This window comes from Cajanus cajan, chromosome 7 (genome assembly GCF_000230855.2).
Source record: "Cajanus cajan strain Asha chromosome 7, NIPB_CcT2T_4, whole genome shotgun sequence".
NCBI lineage: Eukaryota > Viridiplantae > Streptophyta > Magnoliopsida > Fabales > Fabaceae > Cajanus > Cajanus cajan.
In genome coordinates, this window is record NC_138523.1 from 51,525,500 (window position 1) to 51,550,091 (window position 24,592).

General features: G+C 30.8%; 3 protein-coding genes across 3 annotated transcripts; 1 reads left to right on the forward strand and 2 right to left on the reverse strand.

Moving 5' to 3' along the window:
* Window positions 1-1,342: 1,342 nt before the first annotated feature.
* On the forward strand, window positions 1,343-4,969 carry LOC109812203 (laccase-15). Its single transcript, XM_020376120.3, has 6 exons — window positions 1,343-1,540; window positions 2,003-2,154; window positions 2,258-2,502; window positions 3,289-3,417; window positions 3,606-4,550; window positions 4,664-4,969. Exons 1-6 carry the CDS (start codon window positions 1,448-1,450, stop codon window positions 4,792-4,794), a joined length of 1,695 nt encoding a protein of 564 aa, XP_020231709.2. The 5' UTR covers window positions 1,343-1,447; the 3' UTR covers window positions 4,795-4,969.
* A 6,187-nt stretch (window positions 4,970-11,156) lies between these two features.
* LOC145949597 (uncharacterized) lies at window positions 11,157-14,907 on the reverse strand. The gene is made up of 2 exons (XM_083060026.1): window positions 12,434-14,907; window positions 11,157-11,454 (listed from the first exon to the last, which is right to left on the reverse strand). Exon 1 carries the CDS (start codon window positions 14,502-14,504, stop codon window positions 13,662-13,664), a length of 843 nt encoding a protein of 280 aa, XP_082916152.1. The 5' UTR covers window positions 14,505-14,907; the 3' UTR covers window positions 11,157-11,454; window positions 12,434-13,661.
* A 748-nt stretch (window positions 14,908-15,655) lies between these two features.
* On the reverse strand, window positions 15,656-18,794 carry LOC109812201 (laccase-15). Its single transcript, XM_020376119.3, has 6 exons — window positions 18,575-18,794; window positions 17,808-17,959; window positions 17,465-17,709; window positions 17,229-17,357; window positions 16,081-17,025; window positions 15,656-15,963 (listed from the first exon to the last, which is right to left on the reverse strand). Exons 1-6 carry the CDS (start codon window positions 18,665-18,667, stop codon window positions 15,833-15,835), a joined length of 1,695 nt encoding a protein of 564 aa, XP_020231708.1. The 5' UTR covers window positions 18,668-18,794; the 3' UTR covers window positions 15,656-15,832.
* Between the last annotated feature and the right edge of the window lie 5,798 nt (window positions 18,795-24,592).

Consider the following 24,592-nt stretch of genomic DNA (forward strand, 5'->3'; position numbering starts at 1 on the left):
CCGTATGTGGTGTGCTTATCTCTATTAAACGGGCCGGGTGGCTATTTCCTCTTATGTGGGCTTGGTCAAGAGCTATACCCAAAAGTTGCAGTCCAATGCTTAATTCGTGATACTGCTTAAAAGTCTAATTAGCGCTCGGTTGTAAATTAATCATCTCATCGTAGGCGGAAAAATGGAGACAGAAATGAGAAAGCCGTTATTTGAACCAACCATCAAGTGGTATACGTTCTTTGAATTTAATTACTGATTTCGAATTTAAATTTTAAACATGTAATTGTTTTAAATATTAAAAATAAATTTTTTATAATAACTCTGCTCAACTCTAATACGACTTCATACCGAATGCTTGTAATCTAAATAAAAATAATTGATAATTGTAAGCTATACGCAGCCTTGATTGTGTTACCAGATGCATTTTTTTTTATTTCTATTTTTTATATAAAGCAAACATACCGGCCATTCCAAGTTTAATATCTATATGGACTACGTTTGGGGACAATTTTTTTTTAATAATTAGGTTATTAATGTTCGATATCTATAAATTTTATTAATTAATGATTAGATTTTATTAAAAAAAACTTGATTGAATGAACACCTTTAATGAAATTAAGGAGATTGAATTTAATTTACTCATATTAACTATTTATTAGCTAGTTTTTTTTTATGTTTGAAGTTTCGTGTTTTATAAATTTATTTTAAGAAAATATATATATATATTTTTTTAATTTTCTGAAAGAATTTGAAAATTTATTTATGAAAAGAATTTCTAAATAAGTCCTCTTTATAGCAATTTAATCAAGTAAGAAGGTGTTAGATGGACGCAAGTTTAACGTTATATTTCCGAAACGTGTGCATACCAAAATAATGAAAAGCCAGAATTAAAAAAAGAAGAAGAAGAAGAATAATAATAAAAAGGCTAACTTATTTTGATTAAACAATCTTAACTATTCCGTGGATATATAACATCATCAAAGCTTAGCAATTCATTATGACTTTTTAAGTAATGCGGTTCTTGCATTGTTTTCGAATAGGTACAACTAATAAGCTCACTAAATATACGACAGTTTCTAATTTGTACGCTACCCTCACCTCAAATTGTGCGAAGAACCCCTCTTAAAATGCCTGTTAAATTTTTTGTCCTTAAATGAATTAATAGAATGTAAGGACCATATACACAAGATCTTATATTCTAATCTTATTTTCACAACTTGACAATTATTTTCTTTGGCTATATTAACCTATTGACTTAACTTAATAAATATGAGAGTGAGGCCACACCAATATTTTAAACACTGCAACTAATGTACCTTAAAATCTCTCTCTATTTAAACCTCTCATTTGAAGATAGAAAACCCCTCGTACAGAAAAAAGTTATTCATATATAACACACTATATTAGCAGTAGCATTATATATTGTAGGAGTTGCATAACATTTTCTTTCGTGAAAATGTCGTTTGCCAAGAAACTGTTGCTCCAAATTTTGTGTTGTTTTTCCTTGATCCTTCTTAGTTCCCAAACACGGAGCCATTACAGTTTTGTGGTGAGTCCCATCAGATCAGATTCTACCCATTTCTATTTTTCATAAATAGCTATTTCAGTCATTTCATGACAAAAATAGTAATAAACCCTCATTTACCGCATCTTTTTTATTTCTTTCATCAGGTTCTTTAATTATTTTGTTAATCTGCATAAGATATTAATGTTCAAAACTTTTTTACACCTTCATGTCATCATATAAATCGGATGTTAATTAATTGGAATTTATTTTAAAAATTGTTAAAAATAATTTCTCAAAAATTGGTGTGAATTACATGTCTATTAATTAAACTCTTATTTTGAACGGTTTGCTTTTATTATGTTATTTCTTTAATATTTTTATAAAATTATCATAAGAAAACTTTATACATAAAAAATACACATATATATTTATAAATAAGTTTTAATAAATAATTAGTAAGTTGCTGAAGCACGGGAAATTAAATCAGTTGGATTAATTTTGCAGGTGAGAGAAACACAGTATACAAGACTTTGTTCCACAAAAAATATATTGACTGTAAATGGAAAATTTCCAGGACCAGCTATCAGAGTCCACAGAGGAGACACAATCTTTGTTGATGTTTACAACAAGGGCAACTACAATATTACTTTACACTGGTATTGAGTTTTCAATCTCACCGATTCTGTTGAGCTATGGAAAATACAACATGTATATATAATGAATTAAAATTAATGAAATGGCTAACTGAATTATGTACAGGCATGGAGTGAAGCAAATAAGGAATCCATGGACAGATGGTCCTGCATACATCACTCAGTGCCCCATCCAACCTGGAGTGAGATTCAGACAAAAGTTGGTTTTTTCTACAGAAGAAGGAACCATATGGTGGCATGCTCACAGTGACTGGGCAAGAGCCACTGTCTATGGCGCTATTTATGTCTATCCAACCAACAATACTCCCATCCCTTTTCCAAAACCGCATGCAGAGATTCCCATCATATTTGGTATCAAAATTACTATCTTTATTTTACACTTGTTCTACCATATTTGGATGAAAAATTTTAAAATTTTTAGAATTTAAATTGTTTTAATTTCAATTTTCGTCATTTTTAAAAATATTTTACATGGATAAGTCAATTTAAATTTCTTAAATTTTAAATTTTTAGTTTAAATATGATAATTTGATTTCTATCATGATTAAAATTGATTATATGTATAAAGAGAGATTTTAAGATTAAGTTTTATAAAAATAAATATTACCTAATTTTTAAATATTATTAATTTTAAAAATTAATATTATATAATTTTTAATAATTAAAAAATAGTTTTAAATATTCAATAATTAAGAAAATAAATTGGGAGAGAAAAATAAAAGGAAAGTGAGAGCATAGATGGCAGAGAAAAAATAGAGTATGAGTGATGGAAGAGAGAAATATAAAAGGAAACATAAGAGATAAGAAAAATAAAGAGAAATAAAATATATATAGTTGAAATAAGAAACAAAAAATTATGAAGAATTTAAAATATTTATTTTTTTAGAGAATTTAAAATTTTATTATTTTAAAGAATTTTATGACTGTTTAGATTTCAAATTCTTTAAAAAAATTATCCAAACAAAATATTTTACTTAAAAATATTTGAAATTCTTTAAAAAAAATAAATTACTTTATTTAAATTTCTCGTCTAAATTCAATGTTGAACTTTTAATCAAATTACTACTGCAGAATTTGATAGAATCATACGACCCATGGGTAAAAAATGTAACATTTTATCTATTCATTCATATGTAGGAGAATGGTGGATGAGTGATGTCAACGAGGTCTTCACACAATTTATGGAAACCGGAGGAGCTCCAAACACATCTGATGCTCTTACTATAAACGGTCAACCCGGAGATCTGTTCCCTTGCTCAATGCCAGGTAGGCATCAAAATTTCCCAACACAATAATTCATATAACCATACTATATATGATTTCTTAATTTGATGGGTGTTGGGTTCAAATTGGTTCTTATTTGTCAAAACTAACCATTTGCCAATGATGAATAAGAATGGTTTATAATATTATTCATGGTGTCAACTAATTCGTTTTATCAAACATTCGTTCAGAAACGTTCAAGTTAAATGTAGAGCAAGGCAAGACTTATCATCTCCGAGTTGTTAACGCGGCCATGAATCTCATTCTATTTTTCGCGGTTTCCCAACATAATCTCACTGTTGTTGGTGCTGATGGAATGTACACGAAGCCATTGACAAGGGATTTCATTTGCATTTCACCGGGACAAACAATGGATGTATTGTTGCATGCCAACCAAGAACCTAATCATTATTATCTTGCTGCAAGCGCATATTCAACTGGGGTTGGTGTTGCCTTTGACAACACCATAACCACTGCTAGAGTTGAGTACAGTGGCAATTACACTCCACCTTCATCCCCTTCATTACCTTCCCTTCCCAATTTCAATGACACACAAGCAGCTTTTGACTTCATTTCAAGCTTGAGAGGCTTACATGAGAGATACCCTCGTCCAGTCCCAATAAACATCACAACTCAAATAGTGACAACTATTTCTGTTAACACTTTGCCATGCCCCAATGGCAGAACCTGCTTGGGACCAAATGGAACCATTTTCGCTGCTAGCTTGAACAACATAAGTTTCCAAACCCCCAACATTGACATACTAAAAGCCTATTATAACCACATCAATGGGGTATTCGAAGCGGGATTTCCGAGATTTCCACCGTTTCTATTTAACTTCACCGGAGACTTTTTGCCTCTAACATTGAACATACCAAAGGAAGGGACTAAGGTTAATGTGTTGAACTATGGTGCAACGGTTGAAATAGTTTTCCAAGGGACAAACGTTGTTGCGGGGATAGACCATCCGATGCATCTGCATGGGTTCAGTTTCCATGTTGTTGGATATGGGTTAGGGAATTTCAACCGAAGCAAGGACCCCATGAATTTCAATCTCGTTGATCCTCCTTTCTTGAATACAGTGATTGTGCCTATAAATGGCTGGGCTGCCATTAGGTTCGTGGCTACCAACCCTGGTACGTAGCATAGCTTATTATGTTAGTTTAATTCTTAATTTCCATTTTTCATGTTATAATTAGTCGAGAGATTATTTTTGTTGCATGAACTGTATGTGCTTTTTCAATAACAGGAGTATGGTTTATGCACTGCCATCTAGAACGGCACCAAGCTTGGGGCATGGAGACAGTGTTTATTGTGAAGAATGGAAAGCATTCAAATGAAACGTTACCACCACCGCCGTCAGACATGCCCCAATGTTGAAGAATATTCATTCTAGAATTTCTTTGTTCAGTGAAATTTGATAGATTGAAAACAATAAGTTATACATTTGTATTACCGTATCTTCTTTTAGTTAGAAGGAATGCATGTATTGTGAATTCGGAGAAAAAAGGTTCTGTACTTTGCTATTTGTCATAATTTAATAATTCTTTTATTATTATTTTTAGCATTTTTATTGCGGGGCTTTTCTATTGACATGTGATATTTTTTATAGTATTAAACATACCTTTAATTAAGATTTAATTGGTTATTAATTTAATTTGGTGCCTCGTCTTTGTTTGGTTAATGGTGACATGACGGTACCTTGATATGGCGTACCACAACAGAAGAAACATTTAACGCTGGCAAGACCAATGTTCTAAACGTCCACACTGCCGCCGGCCACTCCATCATGGCCGGTGATGCACAAATCCGGCGATTTGAAGGGCAGCGGGAAAGAAACCAAAATGATCCTCTCCTGGTGTGCTACCTAGACTAGACAGCCCAAACAAATAATAGGGAAGAGAAGAAAAAACAATTCATTTCTTATTTTATGGGAAGAAATTAATCATTTTGACTAAATTATATTTTTTATCTTTTATTTTATTTATTATATTTATTTTGATCTTTTATTTTTTAAAATATTCATTATAGTCCTTTAAAATAATAATTATTTTTAATTTTGAGATATAATTTTAAATTATTTTTGACTGATTCAAAATTTGAAATTAGGTTTATTAATTTTAATTATATAAAAATTATTAAATATAATTAAAATTTAAATAAAAAATATTATAAATATGATAAAAATTACATAAAAATAAATTCAAAGATAATTAAAAAATTTAAAATTATAATTTTATTTTATATTTTAATTATTTTAAAAAAATATTTTACATGAATTTTAATATATTATAATTCTTTTGAATTCAAACGTTAATTAAATTTTATAATTTTTATATAATTAAATTTATTATTACAAATTTTATGTCTTGAATAAGTTAAAAATTGATTCAAAATTGTGTTATAAAGTTAAAAATTATCATTATTTTAAAAACTTAAATTGAATCGAATATAAAAAATAAAAAAAATTAAAATAAGTATTTTAATAAATAAAAGATTAAAATAAATTTATATAAAAAATAATAATAATAATTTAGCATATCTTTCATTTAGTGTTCACTATTCACTTCACACGTTAAGCATTTATGTTTTTGGAGTAGGGATTATCGCGAATACCTGGGCTCTGGGAATATACTAATATACAAAGGGGATACTTTTTTTAGTAACTATCTTGATCTCTACAATTTTTGGACCAATATACCCTTCTATTTTTTTTATTATCAAATTTAAGAACTTAAAACTAATAAATTAATCATAATACCAATTAGATTAATATACTTTTATTATTTAATTTTTATTTTTATTTTATTTTATATGCACTATTTTATTTTTTATTTATTTTTCAATAATTACTTTTTTATGATAGTACACGTGATTAATTATAAAATAAAAATTCCCATAAATAATTAATTATTAATTGGTAAATATTTCAACAATTTCATGAATTATTAGTTACAGGAAAGATAAAGATATCCACTAGTATTAGATATGTAAATAACATCATGATACTATCAACCTATATATTAATAATTATAGGTAATCATGTTTATTTGTTTTCAATTATTTGTTAGACAAAATTAACAATATTTATTGCTCAATTTTAACAATAGGGTTCACTAAGTCGATGCTAATTATAAAAATTAAAATAATTATTATTTAACATTAATTTCTTTATTTTCCTACTCAAACTGGTATTATTACAATGATGTTTTTTTCTTTTTTGGAAAAATAATTATCTTAACTAGCATGGAGCAAGTCGATGCTATCTTCTACATTACTTTTCAATTTAGTAATGACTCAGTTGACACTTTAATTTGTTTTTGATAACTCAAACAGTTTATTAATACTAATAATAACTCGTAAAGCACAATGGCTTCCGGTGAGAGTAAAAAATTTATAATAAAAAAAAATTCAATTCAAAGAGTAAATTAAGTAACCCGTCCCTAATCTCATAATTTGGAATCCCAACGTTAATAAAAAAAAAATCAAAACATAACTTTTCCTCGATAGATACAAGATATAGGATTCATCATCCATTCTGCAAAAGAGTGTGATGTTGATACTTTAATTTAATATTAAAAAAGTATAAACAACGTATTCAAAAGGTGTTATTATCCACGTAGTGTCTGCTATACTAGAAAAATGTTATTTTCCTCCAAAAATAATTGCAGAATTTTTTTACGAATTTTCTTGCAAAAAAATAATTACAAATTTTTTTTGCAAATTTTCCTACAAAAAAATATTTGTAGAATTTTTTTGCAAATTTATTTACGAAAAATAATTTGCAGATATTTCTTATAAATTTTGTTACAATTTTAATAATGACTAACATAGTATTTTAGTCCCTTATAATAATTGTTTGTTTCAATTTAGTCCCACTTTTATTTTTGGTCTTAATTTGGTCCCTAATAAATTAATTAGTTGCAATGTCGGACTTCCGTCCAAATTATTTAAACAGAGTTAACTGTTGGTCACGTGGATGCCACGTAGATGCATAGGTGGATGCCACGTGGATGCCAAATTTTTTTAAAACACCTGGAACTAGAACGACCCGTTTTGAAACCAGAACGGGCCGTTCTGAGTGCACTCTTGGTGTGTTAATTTTGCATTCGGAACGGCCCGTTCCAGGTGCAAAATTAATACACTAAGAGTGTAACCAGAATGGGCCGTTCTGGTTCCAGACTGCTAAACACAAATGGTCAATGATTATAGTTCACAGTTGTGATTCGTGGAAGGAAAAATACCCAAGGTACAAAGCATTTCAAACACTGGATTTGGTAATATTGTCAATGGAAATTGATAACTTCAATTGCTAAATAGTTTGGCTATACAGTATATCATTAAGGACAATGTAGTGTATCACTAAAGACAATGGTAGCATATTTTATTTCATTGTTAGTCAAACTAAAGTGAACCACTTACTATCAAATTGACATTATACAGTAAAAGATGAAATGACATGGTATTTTTCCTTGAAGTCATTAACGATGTACCCCAACAACAACAACCTGTTCTTGAAGAGGTAGAACCTGAAGTAAAGGAAGAGGATACATAGGACTAACATTTCACCATACAACCATAGGTAGGGACGGATCTCAGTTAATCATAGTGGAAGCACTTGCCCCCACTAAAATTTTTTTCATTCTTTTTTTATATATAAAATATTAATAATTTTATAAAATATATATTATTAATTATATTTTAATTATGTTGTTATATCTAATATAATAAATACATTAATATTTTTTATATATTTTATTTTATTGTTTAATTATTTTTTATTTTGTGGTAAAATTATCTTCATTTTTAATGAAAAAAAAATTTACTTACTTCAAGAGTAAGTCTTGATAGATTTATTGTACTTAATAATTAATGTTCTATATCAAATTTTTAAAAATTTAATTGTTAAATTAAAAAGCTTTTCATGTATAGATCAAATTTATAAAAAAAATTTAAAAAATTAAAAATCATATGATACTTCGTTAAATTAATTCAAATTAACATATAAAATATTTTTGTTTTAAATGAGTGTAAAAATTTAGAGGACACTAAAAGAAAATAAATTAATAATTTTATTATGTTTATCCTATTAATTTTTATCATTTTATTCCTCTAATTTTAAATAAGTTGCAAAAAATTATAAAGTGACACTTAAATATTTCTTCAGACAGCAGAAAGAGAAAAAGGAAAAGTTATCACTCTATTTATAAGACAATTGTATTTTATAAAAATAAGTAATTTTAAAATTTTTACCATAAAAAAATATTTTTCAAAATTATTATATTTTTTAATAAAATTAATATAGAATATTCTATTGTCCGTTGGCGTTCTGGAACGGACCGTTCTAATGTACTGGTGGTGTGTTAATTTTGCATTTGAAACGGGCAGTTTCAGATGCAAAATTAAGACACCAAGAGTGCACCCAGAACGTCCTATTCTGGTTTCAGAATGGGTCGTTTTGGTTCCAGGTGTTTTCAAGAAATTTGGCATCCACCTATGCATCTACGTGGCATCCACGTGGTTAATAGTTAACTCCGTTTAAATAATTTGGACGAAAATTCGACATTGAAACCAATTAATTTATTATTAGGGACCAAATTGAGACCAAAAATAAAAGTGGGACTAAATTGAAACAAACAATTATTATAAGGGACCAAAATAGGTTTTTAGCCTTTAATAATCATAGGAAAAAAATTTCCATGGTAAAAATTTGTAGAAAATATTGTAAGAATTTTATTTTGTTTCTTGCAAATTTTCTTACAAAAATAAATTCGCAAGTAATGTTTACTAAATGGTAGAAAAATTTTGTAAGTAATTTTTCCTGCGAATTTTCCTGCAAATTTTAATCTGCATAAAAAATAAAAAAAATATATTTAAATTTATAAGTATAATATTTTAAAAAAACTTCAAGTTCCACATCGATTGAAAATAAAATAATTAAAGAGTATATAAGTTGAGGCAACACTTACCTTATAAGTTGATTTGTATGGTTGAGTGTTATGCTTATAATCTACAATCTTAGAATTTAAAAGATTATGTATCACATGTTGGAGGCATGAAAACAAATACTTTGGATGAATTCATTGTGAGCATATGAAAAGTTGAAGAATTATTGATAGAATTTATAGTAATTTCTTTAATTTTTTTCATAAAAAATATTCCTGCGAATTTTTTTTATAGGAAACTTTCTTGCAAATTTTTTTTTGAAGGAAACTTTCCTGTGAATTTTTTTCGCAGAAAAATTTCCTGCGAATTTTAAAATTCGCAAAAATATATTATCCACGAAGGTATTACTCGCAGATAAAATTTCGCAGAAAAATTTGTATGAACAACATTTCCTGCAAATTTTTCATAAAAATTCGCAGGAAAAGCCACATATATTAAGAGAAATTATAATAGTGCCCTAACCTAACTAACATTAATGTTATGACTCTGATGTGTGCTTCTTGACGTAATAATCATAATTCATTTAATTTTTTTATCAGAAAATATTAATTGTTATAACATGAAATTAATTAAATTGATTGTAATTAATTGCATCAGATATATAAACGTTGTGCGTAAAGGTGAACATTGCTCTTTTTTCCATATTGTTAAGCTTAAGCACAACATCTTAAACTAGTTCATGTTTCACAAATCTTTTAGATCTTTGGGATCTATTTTCAAAGGAGCGGAGGATGGAAGATCCATTCAATCAGAACATTAAAGATTGTTCTTAATTTGTTCATTAAAATTCAAGACCATTAATCACCAAAGTTAAGAGAAAAAAATATTTTTCAAAAGATATTAGTATTTTCTTTTAAGTATCCAAAGACGACATAAAAAATATTTTCATTGTTTAGGAAAAAATATAAATGAATCTATAATAGTTTTAAACTATTTTACAAAACATATTTTTATACTTATCTTGAGTAATACTATATTATATGATAGGTACAAGGATTGAACTGACTTTTAATTTTTTTAACGTAAACATAAGACTAATCTTGTTCATGAAATCGAATATATATCATAGGCCAGGTATTTATTATAGACGATATGAAAAATAAATGCAATTGTCAATCAATTTTAAATAATTTATAAATTAATTATTATAAAAAATAAATAATACAACCAATTGAATTAGACCCTTTTAAATATATTTATGAATAGATCTTTCACCTTCCCCGTTTTGACAATAAATTGTAAATATTTAAGAGTATGTTTATTTTTTATCAACTTGGGAGGGAAACCTTTACGATTTATAAGGTACATCCTTGGTCAAGTTGATCAACTCGGGAGGGAAACCTTTTATACTTTATAAGGTACATCCTTAGCCGAGTTGATTACTCGGGAGGGAAACCTTTTAGGAAAATCGAAGGTACATCCTTGGCCGAGTGATGACTCGGGAGGGAAACCTTTTCAGGAAAGTCGAAGGTACATCCTTGGCCGAGTGACGACTCGGGAGGGAAACCTTATCAGAAAAATCGAAGGTACATCCTTGGCCGAGTGACGACTCGGGAGGGAAACCTTTTGAAGAAATCCAAAGGTACATCCTTGGCCGAGTGATAACTCGGGAGGGAAACCTTTTCAGGAAAATCGAAGGTACATCCTTGGCCGAGTGATGACTCGGGAGGGAAACCTTTTGAAGAAATCCAAAGGTACATCCTTGGCCGAGTGACAACTCGGGAGGGAAACTGTGACACCCTCTACCCCAACACATTAATAAACATAAACTATATTTATAAAAGATTTTCATAAAATGATATAAAATAATAAGTATCATAAGGTAGAAGATGCACATTCATAATTCATACACATAAATATTAAACTCAAGAAGTTATTATAAAACAAAGATTATAAATTAATCCCAGTAAAGGTGGCAGTGCCTCCTAGTTAGGAATCAATTTATAATTTATTAAATTACACAAGAAAAGAAAATATTTTTAGAACAAGAAAGACATAAGAGAAATCCTAGCTAAACCCGATGTCACATCCTATCAGAGCATGCCCCAAGAAGCCTTTAGGCCTCATCACCAACATCCTCATGATGATGATCACCTGCAACAAAAATTTAAACATATACAAAAAAAATAACAAGGGAGTGAGAAACATCTCACTCAGTTGTAGATGAAGAAATAAAAGTTAAATAGCACACACACATAATCATTATCATATATAATAATTATTTATCATGCAATGATGTCATAGACTCAACTCATAAATATATGCATGTGGCACCATACGGAAGTTCACATATCATCATTGGTGACCCTAAGGCACACCTAGTTAGCATATCGTGGGTGACCCAAAGGAACACCTGGTTACATCATTGGTGACCCAAAGGCACACCTTGTTAGCATATCATGGGTGACCCAAAGGTACACCTTGTTAGTCGTGGGTATGCGGCCTCAGCGGCACACCTGGAGTATATATGCATATGATGCATGTCATACAATCATAAACTTAACATTTAACATGTTACAGAATTTCCTATAATACACCATATCATAAGCATAATTCATACTTATATTATATTTTATTAATCCAATAGTCCAAAAGTCCAATAATTCAATAGTCCCATAGTCCAAAGGTTCAATAGTCCAATAGTCCATTGTCCAACAGTCCAACAGTTCAACAGTCCAAAGGTCATTAAGTCAAGGGTCCAATAGTTCAAAGGTCTTTAGGGATCATATAATTTATATTTCATGGTATAATTAAATCCTTAAGTAAAATAGGAAGCTTAATGAAAATAAGGAGGCTCGGCCTTCCATTTAGATAATAAAGTCTAAATTTATAAGTTAATAGGAGGCTTAGTCTTCCATTCAATGAATATTTTAGAATAGTAAAAGTGAAGTTATCCATTAATTATAATTATTAATTACCGCAACAAGAAAATCAAGTAGTACAAATAAAACACAGTAATAATGTATATTCAAATAATCAAACAACAAACAAGGGATCGGGAGCCAATCCAACAAACAGACTATTTAACAATTATTTCTACACCCCCAAGCAAGGTTTCCCACTCCCCCCTTACCTGGATAAATAGGAATTTGGGCAGAATCTACTCTCTTTCTCCTTAAACCGGAACCGGAACTAGAGCAGAACCTTCTCTATTCTCCTCCTCTTTTCACAACCTAGGCAGAACCTTCTCTCTTATTTTCTCTTTCTATCTCTCTAGAATTCCTTCTCTCTAAACTTTTCTTCTCCCTAGTTATGAATTTTCAAAATCCTTAGGTCCCTATTTATAGAATTTATGAAGTTACTATGCACTATGCACTATTCATTAAAATAATATTATAAGTTACTATGCACTATGCACTATTCATTATTATATTCAAATTAATTATAATTTTGAAACTTCAAACGTCCGCAGCCCCCGAAAACGCAGCCTTTCACTATGCATACATAGTAAAACACTATTCATAAATACGTATACGTAAATAGTAAAATACGTATACATAAATAGTAAAATATGTATACGTAAATAGTAAATAAAATATTTTTTATAGAATATTCAAAATACATAAAAATAACCTTTTTCATTGAATAAAATTTGGGATGTTACAGAAACCTTTTCAGGAAAACCGAAGGTACATCCTTGGCCGAGTGATGACTCGGGAGGGAAACCTTTTGAAGAAATCCAAAGGTACATCCTTGGCCGAGTGACAACTCGGGAGGGAAACCTTTTCAGGAAAACCGAAGGTACATCCTTGGCCGAGTCACGACTCGGGAGGGAAACCTTTTGAAGAAATCCAAAGGTACATCCTTGGCCGAGTGACGACTCGGGAGGGAAACCTTATCAGGAAAATCGAAGGTACATCCTTGGTCGAGTGACAACTCGGGAGGGAAACCTTGTGAGCGAAATTCGAAGGCACGTCCTTGACCGAGTGGGTCACTCGAGAGGGAAGCCTTGTGAGAGAAATTAGAAGGCACGTCTTTGGCCGAGTGACGACTCGGGAGGGAAGTCTTCTAAGTTAATATTCGAGCAAACAGTTAAGAAGAAAGTCTTGAATGAGGGTGAATTGTACTTCATTGATTGGTGTCTCGTTAAAAACCTTGTCGGCCAAAATCCCTTTTCACATATTTATAAGGGTAGAAATGACCGATCAAGGAAAAGAGTGCACCTTTGTGTATACATCATTTCAAACATACATCAGCTTCTCTGTCTCTCCCATAGTTTCAGCTCGAGCTTGGTTGCGGAAATCAGCTAGCTCTTCCATTTGCATGTACTTGTCGGCTCTCCTGCGTAGGTCATTCATATCTTAAGGAGGTTTCTTGCATAGGCTATTGACGAATGACCCTGGTTTTAAAGTTGTTGTCAGATGATGAAGCGCTACAACCGGGTTGAGATCTCGGATTTCCAAGGCTGCCTTGTTGAACCGATCCATGAAAGCTCGAAGCGTCTCCTTTTTATCTTGCCGAAGACTAATCAGTGATAAAGATGTCAGGCTATGGGGACGACTCGTTGCAAACTGAACTGTGAATTGAGACGACAATGCATTGAATGAGTCGATCGAATTACGAGGTAGCCGAGTGAACCAGCTCAACGCCCTGCCCTTGAGGGATGTAGGGAAGATGCGACACAATGCAGCATCATCCGTAGTACTCAGGGTTACCTGCGTAAGAAAAATGTCAAGATGTTCATCAGGATCAGTGGTACCATCATACTTATCAATAGGTAAAGATTTCCAATTGTCCATCAGAGGAAGCTGCATTATGGAGGGAGTAAAAGGGTGTCGGTGCGAGCCAACGGTTGTCAAATCTGCGAGCCGACCGACAATGGGTAAGGCTGAAGGGTGCTTTCCAGGTGCTACTGCCGAGGCGTGAGGGACCGAGGTATGGACCGTATGGGACTGGTGCGACCCTTGAGTTTGTGTATTGGTGCCCTGAGTAGGTTTCCACGAGGTATCTTGATTCTTTAACGCCTCATTCTCAGCTCTTAAGGCTGAAAGCTCCCTAGCATCTTTTTCTCGCTGCTGTTTCATAGCCTCCATCTCTTGTCTTAATAGACGAACGGTTTCAGAAAGGTCGGTTTCGTCCACCACTTCGACATGTTCCTCCTCGGGTTGTTGATCTGTCGTGTTTGTTCTCCTGGTTATCGCCATTGTCTCACTCAATTAATCTTCACAAGCGTCTCAGTTCGGCCCCACGGTGGGCGCCAAAATGTACCTGTCTGATGGGTACACTAAGTCTTCTAGTAGTCCAAAGGCCGAACGAGAGCTCCGATCCAATGCGCTGGTGAAGGGGTTGGTACCTGCAAAAGGCACTCTAACGCTCAAGTCAGGACAAGCTCGAATATCTAGGATAATTAATGAACAGTGACGTTACCTTTTGTCCTGAGCCATTTATACTGACATTTATGGGCCCTGGACCCGATGGGCCCTGCGACATATTTACCGTATTAGGTAATACACCTTAATCGATTAATTAACCTCTAATCTTTGATTAAGAGTACCAAATGATGGTAGGCCGATCCTTGTGGCCGATTGGCATTCGGCTTCCTGGTTCCGCCATTCGGCGGCCGATGGGGTGGTGGCCGAACCCCCCTACCTGTACAAAATCGAATATATATCATAGGCCAGGTATTTATCATAGACGATATGAAAAATAAATGCAATTGTCAATCAATTTAAAATATTTTAAATAATTTATAAATTAATTATTATAAAAAATAAATAATACAACCAATTGAATTAGACCCTTTTAAATATATTTATGAATAGATCCTTCACCTTCCCCGTTTTGACAATAAATTGTAAATATTTAAGAGTATGTTTATTTTTGTTTTTATATTCTGTTTTACTTTTAATTTATAAGATTATACTTTATTTTCAAATATTTATACCGAAACAATAATGAATAATCTAAACCGGCTACCTTAAACAGGAACAAATTTAGAAATGTACGTAGTGCATAACTATATACGAGGTAGATTGAATATAAGAAGTGGTTTTTTTTTTTTTTTTCCTTTTCTTTTTCCCTACCCATCCCGTATAATTTCAACAATTTTAATCGGGTTTCTTTCCAACAGTCATGCAAATTGTTTGATGAGATTCTATCTGGGATTTGACAAGGTTTAATTGAGCTTGCTTTCAATTTTGAGTTGAAATGGGCGATATGGTCATTTGACGATTAACCAAACAAAGAAAAGGCACCAAAGTAATGGCAGAAAATAAAAATCTTAACTAAAGAAGCGTTAAATACTAAAAATCTAATAAATTTTGATGGAGAAGCACCGCAATAAATGCGCCAAAAATAATAAAAAGAACAATTAAATTATGACAATTGACAAATTAAATAGCGAGTACACGGAGAACTTTTTTCTCCAAATTTGCAATACATGCCTTGTTAAAAGAAAAGGTAAAACAAATTGCGTAACTTATTGTTTTCAATGAATCAAAGTTCACAAAAGAGGGAAAGTCCAAAATATTCTTCAACATGGGGGCATGTCTGGTGGTGGTGGGGGCAATGTCTGATTTGAATACTTTCCATTCTTCACAATGAACACCGTATCCATGCCCCATGATTGGTGCCGTTCAAGATGACAGTGCATAAACCAAACTCCTGTAATTCAAAGCACATGCATGCAGTTCACGTAACAAATAAGTTCTCCACTTAGAAAATGAAAAATAGAAAATAACAGTTAAAAATATAAGCTAGCTAGTATTCCATGACACATACCGGGGTTGTTAGCCACGAACCTAATGGCAGCCCAGCCATTAATAGGCACAATCACAGTATTCACATAAGGAGGATCAACGAGATTGAAATTCATGGGGTCCCTGCTTCGGTTAAAATTGCCTAACCCATATCCAACAACATAGAAACTGAACCCATGGAGATGGATAGGATGGTCTATCCCTCCAACAATATTTGTCCCTTGGAAAACAATTTCAACCGTTGCACCATAGTTCAGCACACTAACCTTAGTCCCTTGCTTTGGTATATTCAGGGTTAGAGGCAAAGAGTCTGCAGTGAAGTTAAATAGAAAAGGTGGAAACCTTGGAAATCCCGTTTTGAATACCCCATTTATGTGGTAGTAGTAGGCTTTTAGTATGTCAATGCTGGGGATTTGGAAACTTATGTTGTTCATGCTAGCGGCGAAAATGGTTCCATTTGGTCCCAAGCAGGTTCTGCCATTGGGGCATGGCAAAGTGTTAACAGAAATAGTTGTCACTATTTGAGTTGTGATATTTATTGGGACCGGTACGGGGCATCTAGTAGGTGAGCTTCTCAGGCTTGTAATGAAGCCAAAAGCTGCTTGTGTGTCATTGAAGTCGGGAAGGGAAGGCAATGAAGGAGAAGAAGGTGGAGTGTAATTGCCACTGTACTCTACTCTAGCAGTGGTTGTGGTGTTATCAAAGGCAACACCAACCCCAGTTGAATATGCCCTTGCAGCAAGATAATAATGATTAGGTTCTTGGTTGGCATGCAACAGTACATCCATTGTTTGTCCCGGTGAAATGCAAATGAAATCCCTTGTCAATGGCTTCGTGTACATTCCATCAGCACCAACAACAGTGAGATTATGTTGGGAAACAGAGAAGAAGAGGATGAGATTCATTGCCGAGTTAACAACACGGAGGTGATAAGTCTTGCCTTGCTCTACATTTAACTTGAACGTTTCTGAACAAATGTTTGACAAAAGAATTAGTTATTAGTTGACACCATGAATAATATTATAAACCTTCTAATTGCATGATTGTCAAATGATTAATTTTGACAAATAAGTATCTAATTTGAACCAAACACACGCATCCAATTAAGAAATCATATATAATATGGTTATTTGAGTTAGTGTGAATTGTGAAGGGAAATTTTGATGGTACCTGGCATTGAGCAAGGGAACAGATCCCCAGGTTGACCATTTATAGTGAGAGCATCAGATATATTTGGAGCTGCTCCAGTTTCCATAGATTGTCTGAAGACCTCGTTGACATCATTCAGCCACCATTCTCCTGCATATGCACAAGCCACAAATTAATAAATAAATTGTTACATTTTTCTCCCTAGTTTCCATTAAATCAAAAGGAGGCAGAACACGTGTACAAGATATTTTTGATACCAAATATGATGGGAATCTCAGCATCAGGTTTTGGAAAAGGTAGAGGAGTATTCTTGGTTGGATAGATATAGATAGCACCATAGACAGTGGCTCTTATCCAGTTATTATGAGCATGCCACCATATGGTTCCTTCCTCAAAAGAAAAAACCAACTTTTGTCTGAATTTCTTTCCTGGTTGAATGGGGCACTGAGTGATGTATGCAGGACCATCTGTCCATGGATTCCTTGGCTGCTTCACTCCATGCCTGTCCATAAATAAGTTAGTTATAGTTAGCCATTTGATTAATTTTCATCGACTGTGTTGTATTTTCCATAGGTCATTAAAATTTTGAAAACTCAATACCAATGTAAAGTAATATTGTAATTGCCCTTGTTGTAAACATCAACAAAGATTGTCTCTCCTCGGTGGACTTTGATAGTTGGTCCTGGAAAATTTCCATTCACAGTTAATATGTTTTTTGTGGAACAGAGTCTTGTATATTGGGCTTCTCTCACCTGCAACATTAATTAAATGATTTAATTTCCCCTGCTTCAACAATTTACTAATTATTTATAAAAAATATATATATTTATGACTGTACTCGTATTTTTATGTATAAATTTTCCTATGATAATTTTATAAAAAAAAACAATAATATTTTTCATGAAAAAATTATCCATGAAAAAGAGCAATAAAAGAAATAATATAATGAAACCAAATCATAAAAAAATAAAAGTTTAATTAACATGTATCGTCAGTGTGAGTATATATATATATATATATATATATATATTTATTTATTTATTTGATTGAGATAGATGAATAAATTAGGAAATGATAGTGAAAGAATAATCGTGCAAATGGAGGGGAATGGGTTTCACCAAGAAGGCAATAACCCTTAATAAATAATAACTAATTCTATTATTTTGTATACTATACTACGATATATGTGTCATATAAACTCCAAGAATGTACGTAGAGTATTGCAGTTTTCATGCAGCGCAGATAGTTTGGTTTGGTGAAACCAAACTGAGAAACAAAAGATAAAAAATATTTTTATGAACTCTATGGTTCAATATATATAATGCTACATACACCAATAAGAATCCAAAGGATGTGATGGGACTCACAACAAAACTGTAATGGCTCCGTGTTTGGGAACTAAGACTGATTAAGGAAAAACACCACAGAATTTGGAGGAACAGTTTCTTGACAGACGCCATTTTCACGAAAGAAAATGTTATTCAACTCCTATAATGTTATTGCCAATAGTTTGTGTTATATATATACACGAAATACTTTTCTGTAGGAGGGTTTTGTATCTTTAGATTTGAGGTGCATTAATTCTAATAGTCTTCATTATTGGTGCGCCCTCACTGTCATATATATATACCAAGAAAGTCAATAGGTCAATCTAGCCTTTTACTTAGAGTATCTGCGTTGCTTATAAGCAATTTCTGTGTCACATCACTGCCACATCAGCTCTGACTCACTATATAGATTGCTTAAATTTTAATTGAGTTGCTAGCAACTCTACTAAAATTTAAGCAACCTATAAAGTGGGTCAGAGCTGATTTGACAGTGATGTAGCATAGGGTATTGCTTATAAGCAAGCCCAATTGGAAATGCTCTTAATACACTACTGAACGAAAATCACAAGACAAATCGAGAAACTTAAGAGGGATTGGTCAAGAAATTTGAGCTGAAGGTAGCGTATAAGTTAGAAATTGCCTTGCTTAGTGAGTTTGTTATCAACTGTACCTCTTTGAAAACAATGTAAGAACAGTTTGTTATCAATTGTACTTAAAATCCCACTACTAATGAATTGATAACCATAGAGATGCTGTCCACGGAATAGTTAAGGTTATTTAATCAAAATAAGTGTTAGCTTTTGACTATTCACTCTTTTCTTTTTTTCAATTCTGGCTTTTCATTATTATATTTATGGTTTGTACTTGATTTGTACACATGCACACGTTTGCGGGAGAGCTAATATTAAACTCTCGTTCAGCTAACACCCTTCGTACTTGATTATTGCTATAAATAAGCTTATCTGGAAATTCAATTTTATAAATAATATTTTAAAATAATTTCAAAATTTTGATTTAAAAAAACAAGCATTTTTCTTAACATAAACTAATACCTCACATCCCTTGACGTAGTATGCATAGTAGTCGATAAGCTAGCTTGTTAGGTACGTGTAATGGCCATTCTCTTTCAAGTTATAGTTAACGCGACAAAGGCTATACCGACCTATTGATAAAAAAATTACTTGCCCAAAATGATTAAAACACTAGACATTAGTTTCAAATAATGATCCCTCTCTAGGACAATCACTTTACAACCCAATGACTTCAAAGACTTTTATGCAAGGTTGCTATTAACACCCTCTTTAATTGCACGCCACAATTTTTTTATAATTCTTTTTTTTTTTTTACCAAATTTCCTTCCCAAAAATTAATTTTTACAACTTGAAATCATTTTTAAAAAAAGGATTTTATATTCATATAAAAATTATATTTTGTAGTGTATTATGGAAATACAACGGAAATTAATTAGTTTCTGTAGTATAATTAAATTATTTGTTATTTATGTTTAATAATGTTTATTTTTTATTAAATAATTTTCTTGAATTGAATAACTTGCTAATTATAATACAATATTCATATTCATATAGTTAATTTTGGTACTTAATTTTTTATTTATTTTAAATAATTTTAATAGTTGAATAACTTGATATATAAAATATGAGGTGCAAATATTAGAGAAATCAAAACAAGTGAACATAATCATATATAATACATATGTTAGAAACAAAATAATTCAACTAAGCTTACATACTGTGAAATAAAACATTGAATGCGAGTTTTCCTTTTCCCTCTTATATGTGCGCAACTTGTTGCAATGTTTGCTTGCGCAAGTGTCAATGCCTGCTTGTAAATCCAAGCATTAGTGACCTTAGTTGCATTTCTACGATAATTCATGCATGTCTCAAAAAACATATCAAATAAACCCTATACAAAAAGGAATTTGATATAAGTATTATGTTGTGTGATTGTTGTTCATACATGGTGAATAACTACCGGTGCTTTCTAAAGACCTCTTGTATGTTTTCCCTCTCGTATATATAGAGTTGATGTAAGATTGGGAAATGTAATGGAACCATAGAAAACATTAATTCATCCACGCACTTTACTAGATTAGTCACGCCCACACATATACTCGATCTTCTAGTTGCATCGTAAAAAATGTGATTAAGATACTGAATAGACCTATGATCATAATCATTGATAATATAACCCAATGCTCCCTAATTAAGTGTGGTGAGTAAGGAATCCCTTTAACATGTCCAACATGTTTAGTACCCTCTTCGATATATAGGTGCAACAATAGAAACGATTAGGAGAATTCTAGGAAGTATAAGATCCTAAAAATCTCATTTCTATTTTTGAACTTGATAAGGCATCTAGATGAATTTTTTAGGTGCAATATATTACCTTTAGTTTTAATTATAAGTAATATATAATAAATAATGAAGATCAAGAAAAGAAAACTAATTGATATGATTAATTTTAATTAATTATACCATAAATTTAAATTTTATTTTAAACCTATCATTTACTTTTAGTGGTTGTCATATTTAATATTAATTATAAGTAAATATATAAAAAAAATTAATAATAAATGAAAGGCATAAAAGAAATTTAACATTAAGCATGTGACTTTAAAAACTAATGATTGTCATTTATAATTAAGATCAAAATAATATTTAACAAAAGTAGACATAACGTCTTTATCCATCCCATAGTAACATGCATATAGAATAGGCATTAGCCAAGACAACATGTCCATGCTTAAGCATGTGTAACATCTTGTTTTCATGGTTGACCACTTTTATAATCAACACAACTATAAGTAAGACTTAAAGTAACAATGAGAGAATTTATTTTTCTTAATAAAAAAAAATTAATGTTTATTTTTTTGTCAATATGAGGCTTTTTTTATGTATGTGAAATTTTTACATTATAAAAACTAATAATGGAGCATAATAATCGACAGAGGACCTCAATATAGCATAGGATAGGCCTAACAATGATTGAGACCAAAAGCAAACTTTAAGAGATGCAGACTTTTTGTTAATACATGTGCTTTTTTTTTTTCTTTATCAAAGTTAATTAGTATTAAATATATTTTTTTGTAATAAGCTTAAAGCTTGAACTTTAATAGTCTTGAATTGACTCTAATTAATACAAAATGTTCTCAAAACCTCCTGGAAAAAGAGGGTTAGCAACTCATGACTCTATTAGCAATACCTAAGACTAAGGAGCAACAACCAACTCTTATAATGTGTTAACAAGCACCACCTCTTGTTTTGTGATCATTGCTTTATATCTATAATTTAAAGCAATAAAAACTCAAAATACTTATTCTTTTCTTAAGAAAGTGGAATTATAGTCTAATTTTATCTTTAAAGCTAAAATTGGATTTGAGGATCAATTACGCGTAGGGAAGGTATTAACACCCCACATGTCTGTCTAAAAAAAAATAGTACCTCTAAATTAAATGCGCAAAATTTTCTTTATACATATTTATTTTGTTCCTATAAATATATTTTGTTATTATCTAATTTTTATTATATTTTTTTATGAAAAAGTTTCTTTCTATATTTTATTTTAAAAAATACTTACGTGAGGATTTAAGTTAGCAAATAAATAATCATTAAACTCTCATAATAACGCTAAAGATAGAATTAAAGTTATTAATTTTTAAATATTTTATTACAAGAATTTAAGCTAATAAATGACTAATCATTAAACCCTCTCATTTAAATAACATTAAAGATAGAATTGCTATTCAATTAATGTTATTAATAAATATTTTTATTTTCATGATAAATTTTATTTTACCTTATGCATAAAAGCTTATGATAGCAATAACTGTTCTATAAAATTTTATGATTTACATGATATTAAAGTTAGAAGTGTTACTCAATTAATATCATTAATCATTAAAAATAATGTATACGTGAAGGAGAATTATTTTTATATTTTTATTTAAAGAAATAAATTTTGTATAAGGATTCAAGTTAGCAAATGACTAATCAATAAATCTCGACAATAACGTTAAAGATAGAAGTGCTACTCAATTAACATTATTGATTATAACATATTTATTTTTTGAACATTTTATCCAAAGATGACAACTTTTAAAATTATTCTTTAAAAAAAAATTGGGCATAAGAATTTAAGTTAGCAAATGACTAGTTATTAAATCTCCACAATCAAATAGTGTCAAAGATAAAATTATTATTCAATTGACACTGTTAATTGTTGCGTAACGTTCATTTTTTATAAAGAAATCATCCTTGTAGTAAAATTTAAACTAAACAAAGGTTAGTCCTTAAATTCTCACAATTAAATAACCTCAAAGATAACATTATTATTTAAATAACCAAGTAACACTACTGATTAGTGCATATGATCATATTCTTAAAGAAAAAATATATATTTTATTCCATACCCAATGCGTAGCGTTCTGACAGGTTTTCGATCATCTCGGATTTTTTAGCTAATTGGTTATCCCCTTAACTCTCAACTGCTTTACTTATTATCTTTTTATATTTTTTATTTTATGCCTTATTGTTATTTATTATTTTTTAGCTATTGCAAAATGAGTAGCATAACTGTTTTATCCTTTGACTAAGTCTTCTCATTTATCACCTTTCATTTAAATTTTATTTATCTCAAATTTAAATTTTTCTCAGTAAAATTTTTTATTCACACTACTCAATGTGGAATCTCTAATACACATTTCTCACACTAAGAACTAGACATCTTAAACATGAAGTTAGTAAGATTGAATCTCTATAAATGGTTCCATAATATATACTTACTAGGATATAAGCCCTGATATATTATCTTAAGAACGTGATTTAAAGTATAACTCAACTTTATAAAATTAGTTTATAAGATGAGAATTGTTCCTAACTTATATACACAAAATTGGTCATTTCACTAATCGATCTGAGATTTTCAACACACTCTTCATGTCAAGAAATGTATATTTCAAACCTCAAATTTATAAAGCTGGATATTTGTGAATGATATAATAACAATCCCATAGTGAGTGACATGATAAACTCAAAGTCACTCGATAAAATAGATTTTGATAAGCTTATTAGTAACTTAAGAAAGAAAAATTAGAGTATAATCTAACTTTACAAAATTAATTTATAAGATGATATTTTGTGTGTCACTGTAGTCTATATCCACACTTTTTAATAATATACCAACAAATATTATAGTTATTGTATGGGTAAAAGTAATTTTTAGTGACATGTATAGTGTCACTATAGGATGTGTTATTATGTAACAATTTTCTTATAATGACAGAGTTAGCTGGATCATCAAAAGTTTAGGTCTAACCCCCTCACCAAAAGATAACCATGCGCTCAAAACCAAACTCATATATATATATATATACCAGATTAGTTCAACCGGAAAGGAATATTAATCAAATTTACAGTCGGATTTCTCTTCAAATTAATTAGCTGATGTAAAAAAAAAAAAAAAAAACACCAATTGACTCTGTTTTTCAGTTTTACTTTTATATTAGGTATGACCTAAAAGCAGTTACCATATCCAACCAGCAGAAAAAGGGGAGTTTGAATTGCCCAGTTTCCGATCCAATATATTGACTAGATGACTAACCATGTGCTTTGTATTTTTTTTGTTCTTGTGCATTTGTTCCCCTGACTTGTCTTCGTAGTGTTTTAGATTTATTATTCGTGGAAGTTTGTGAGAACTTACGTTAGGCCATTCACTTTCTGTTAAGACGTTGGAAGATTCAATATAACCGCCCTAGCTAGCTACCATGGCTAGAAAAACCAATACATCTTACCATGCCTCACATAATCTTAACACGTTCCTAATTAACTGCCATTTCGATGCACAAATTTCTTTTTCATTTCAATGCCACAACCTTCGTCAATTCTACGCAGTCGCCTACTGTTCAATTTAATTTAAAAATTAATTACTCAGTAAATAAAACGTGTATGCAACAAGAAAAATTCTATGGTACCCATCTTATTTGAGAGGGTACTGGTACAGTTTTTTATATTTTATATTTTTAATAATTTATTTAAATAA

Bases quoted from the DNA above. Each gene is read 5' to 3' on its own strand.
- LOC109812203 (XM_020376120.3), top strand. From the start codon at position 1,448: ATGTCGTTTGCCAAGAAACTGTTGCTCCAAATTTTGTGTTGTTTTTCC. The intron at 2,155-2,257 runs GTATTGAGTTTT...AATTATGTACAG, and splicing joins TACAATATTACTTTACACTG to GCATGGAGTGAAGCAAATAA. The intron at 2,503-3,288 runs GTATCAAAATTA...ATTCATATGTAG, and splicing joins AGAGATTCCCATCATATTTG to GAGAATGGTGGATGAGTGAT.
- LOC145949597 (XM_083060026.1), bottom strand. From the start codon at position 14,504: ATGGCGATAACCAGGAGAACAAACACGACAGATCAACAACCCGAGGAG.
- LOC109812201 (XM_020376119.3), bottom strand. From the start codon at position 18,667: ATGGCGTCTGTCAAGAAACTGTTCCTCCAAATTCTGTGGTGTTTTTCC. The intron at 17,358-17,464 runs GTATCAAAAATA...GTGCATATGCAG, and splicing joins TGAGATTCCCATCATATTTG to GAGAATGGTGGCTGAATGAT. The intron at 15,964-16,080 runs GTATGTGTCATG...TTTGAATTACAG, and splicing joins GTTCGTGGCTAACAACCCCG to GAGTTTGGTTTATGCACTGT.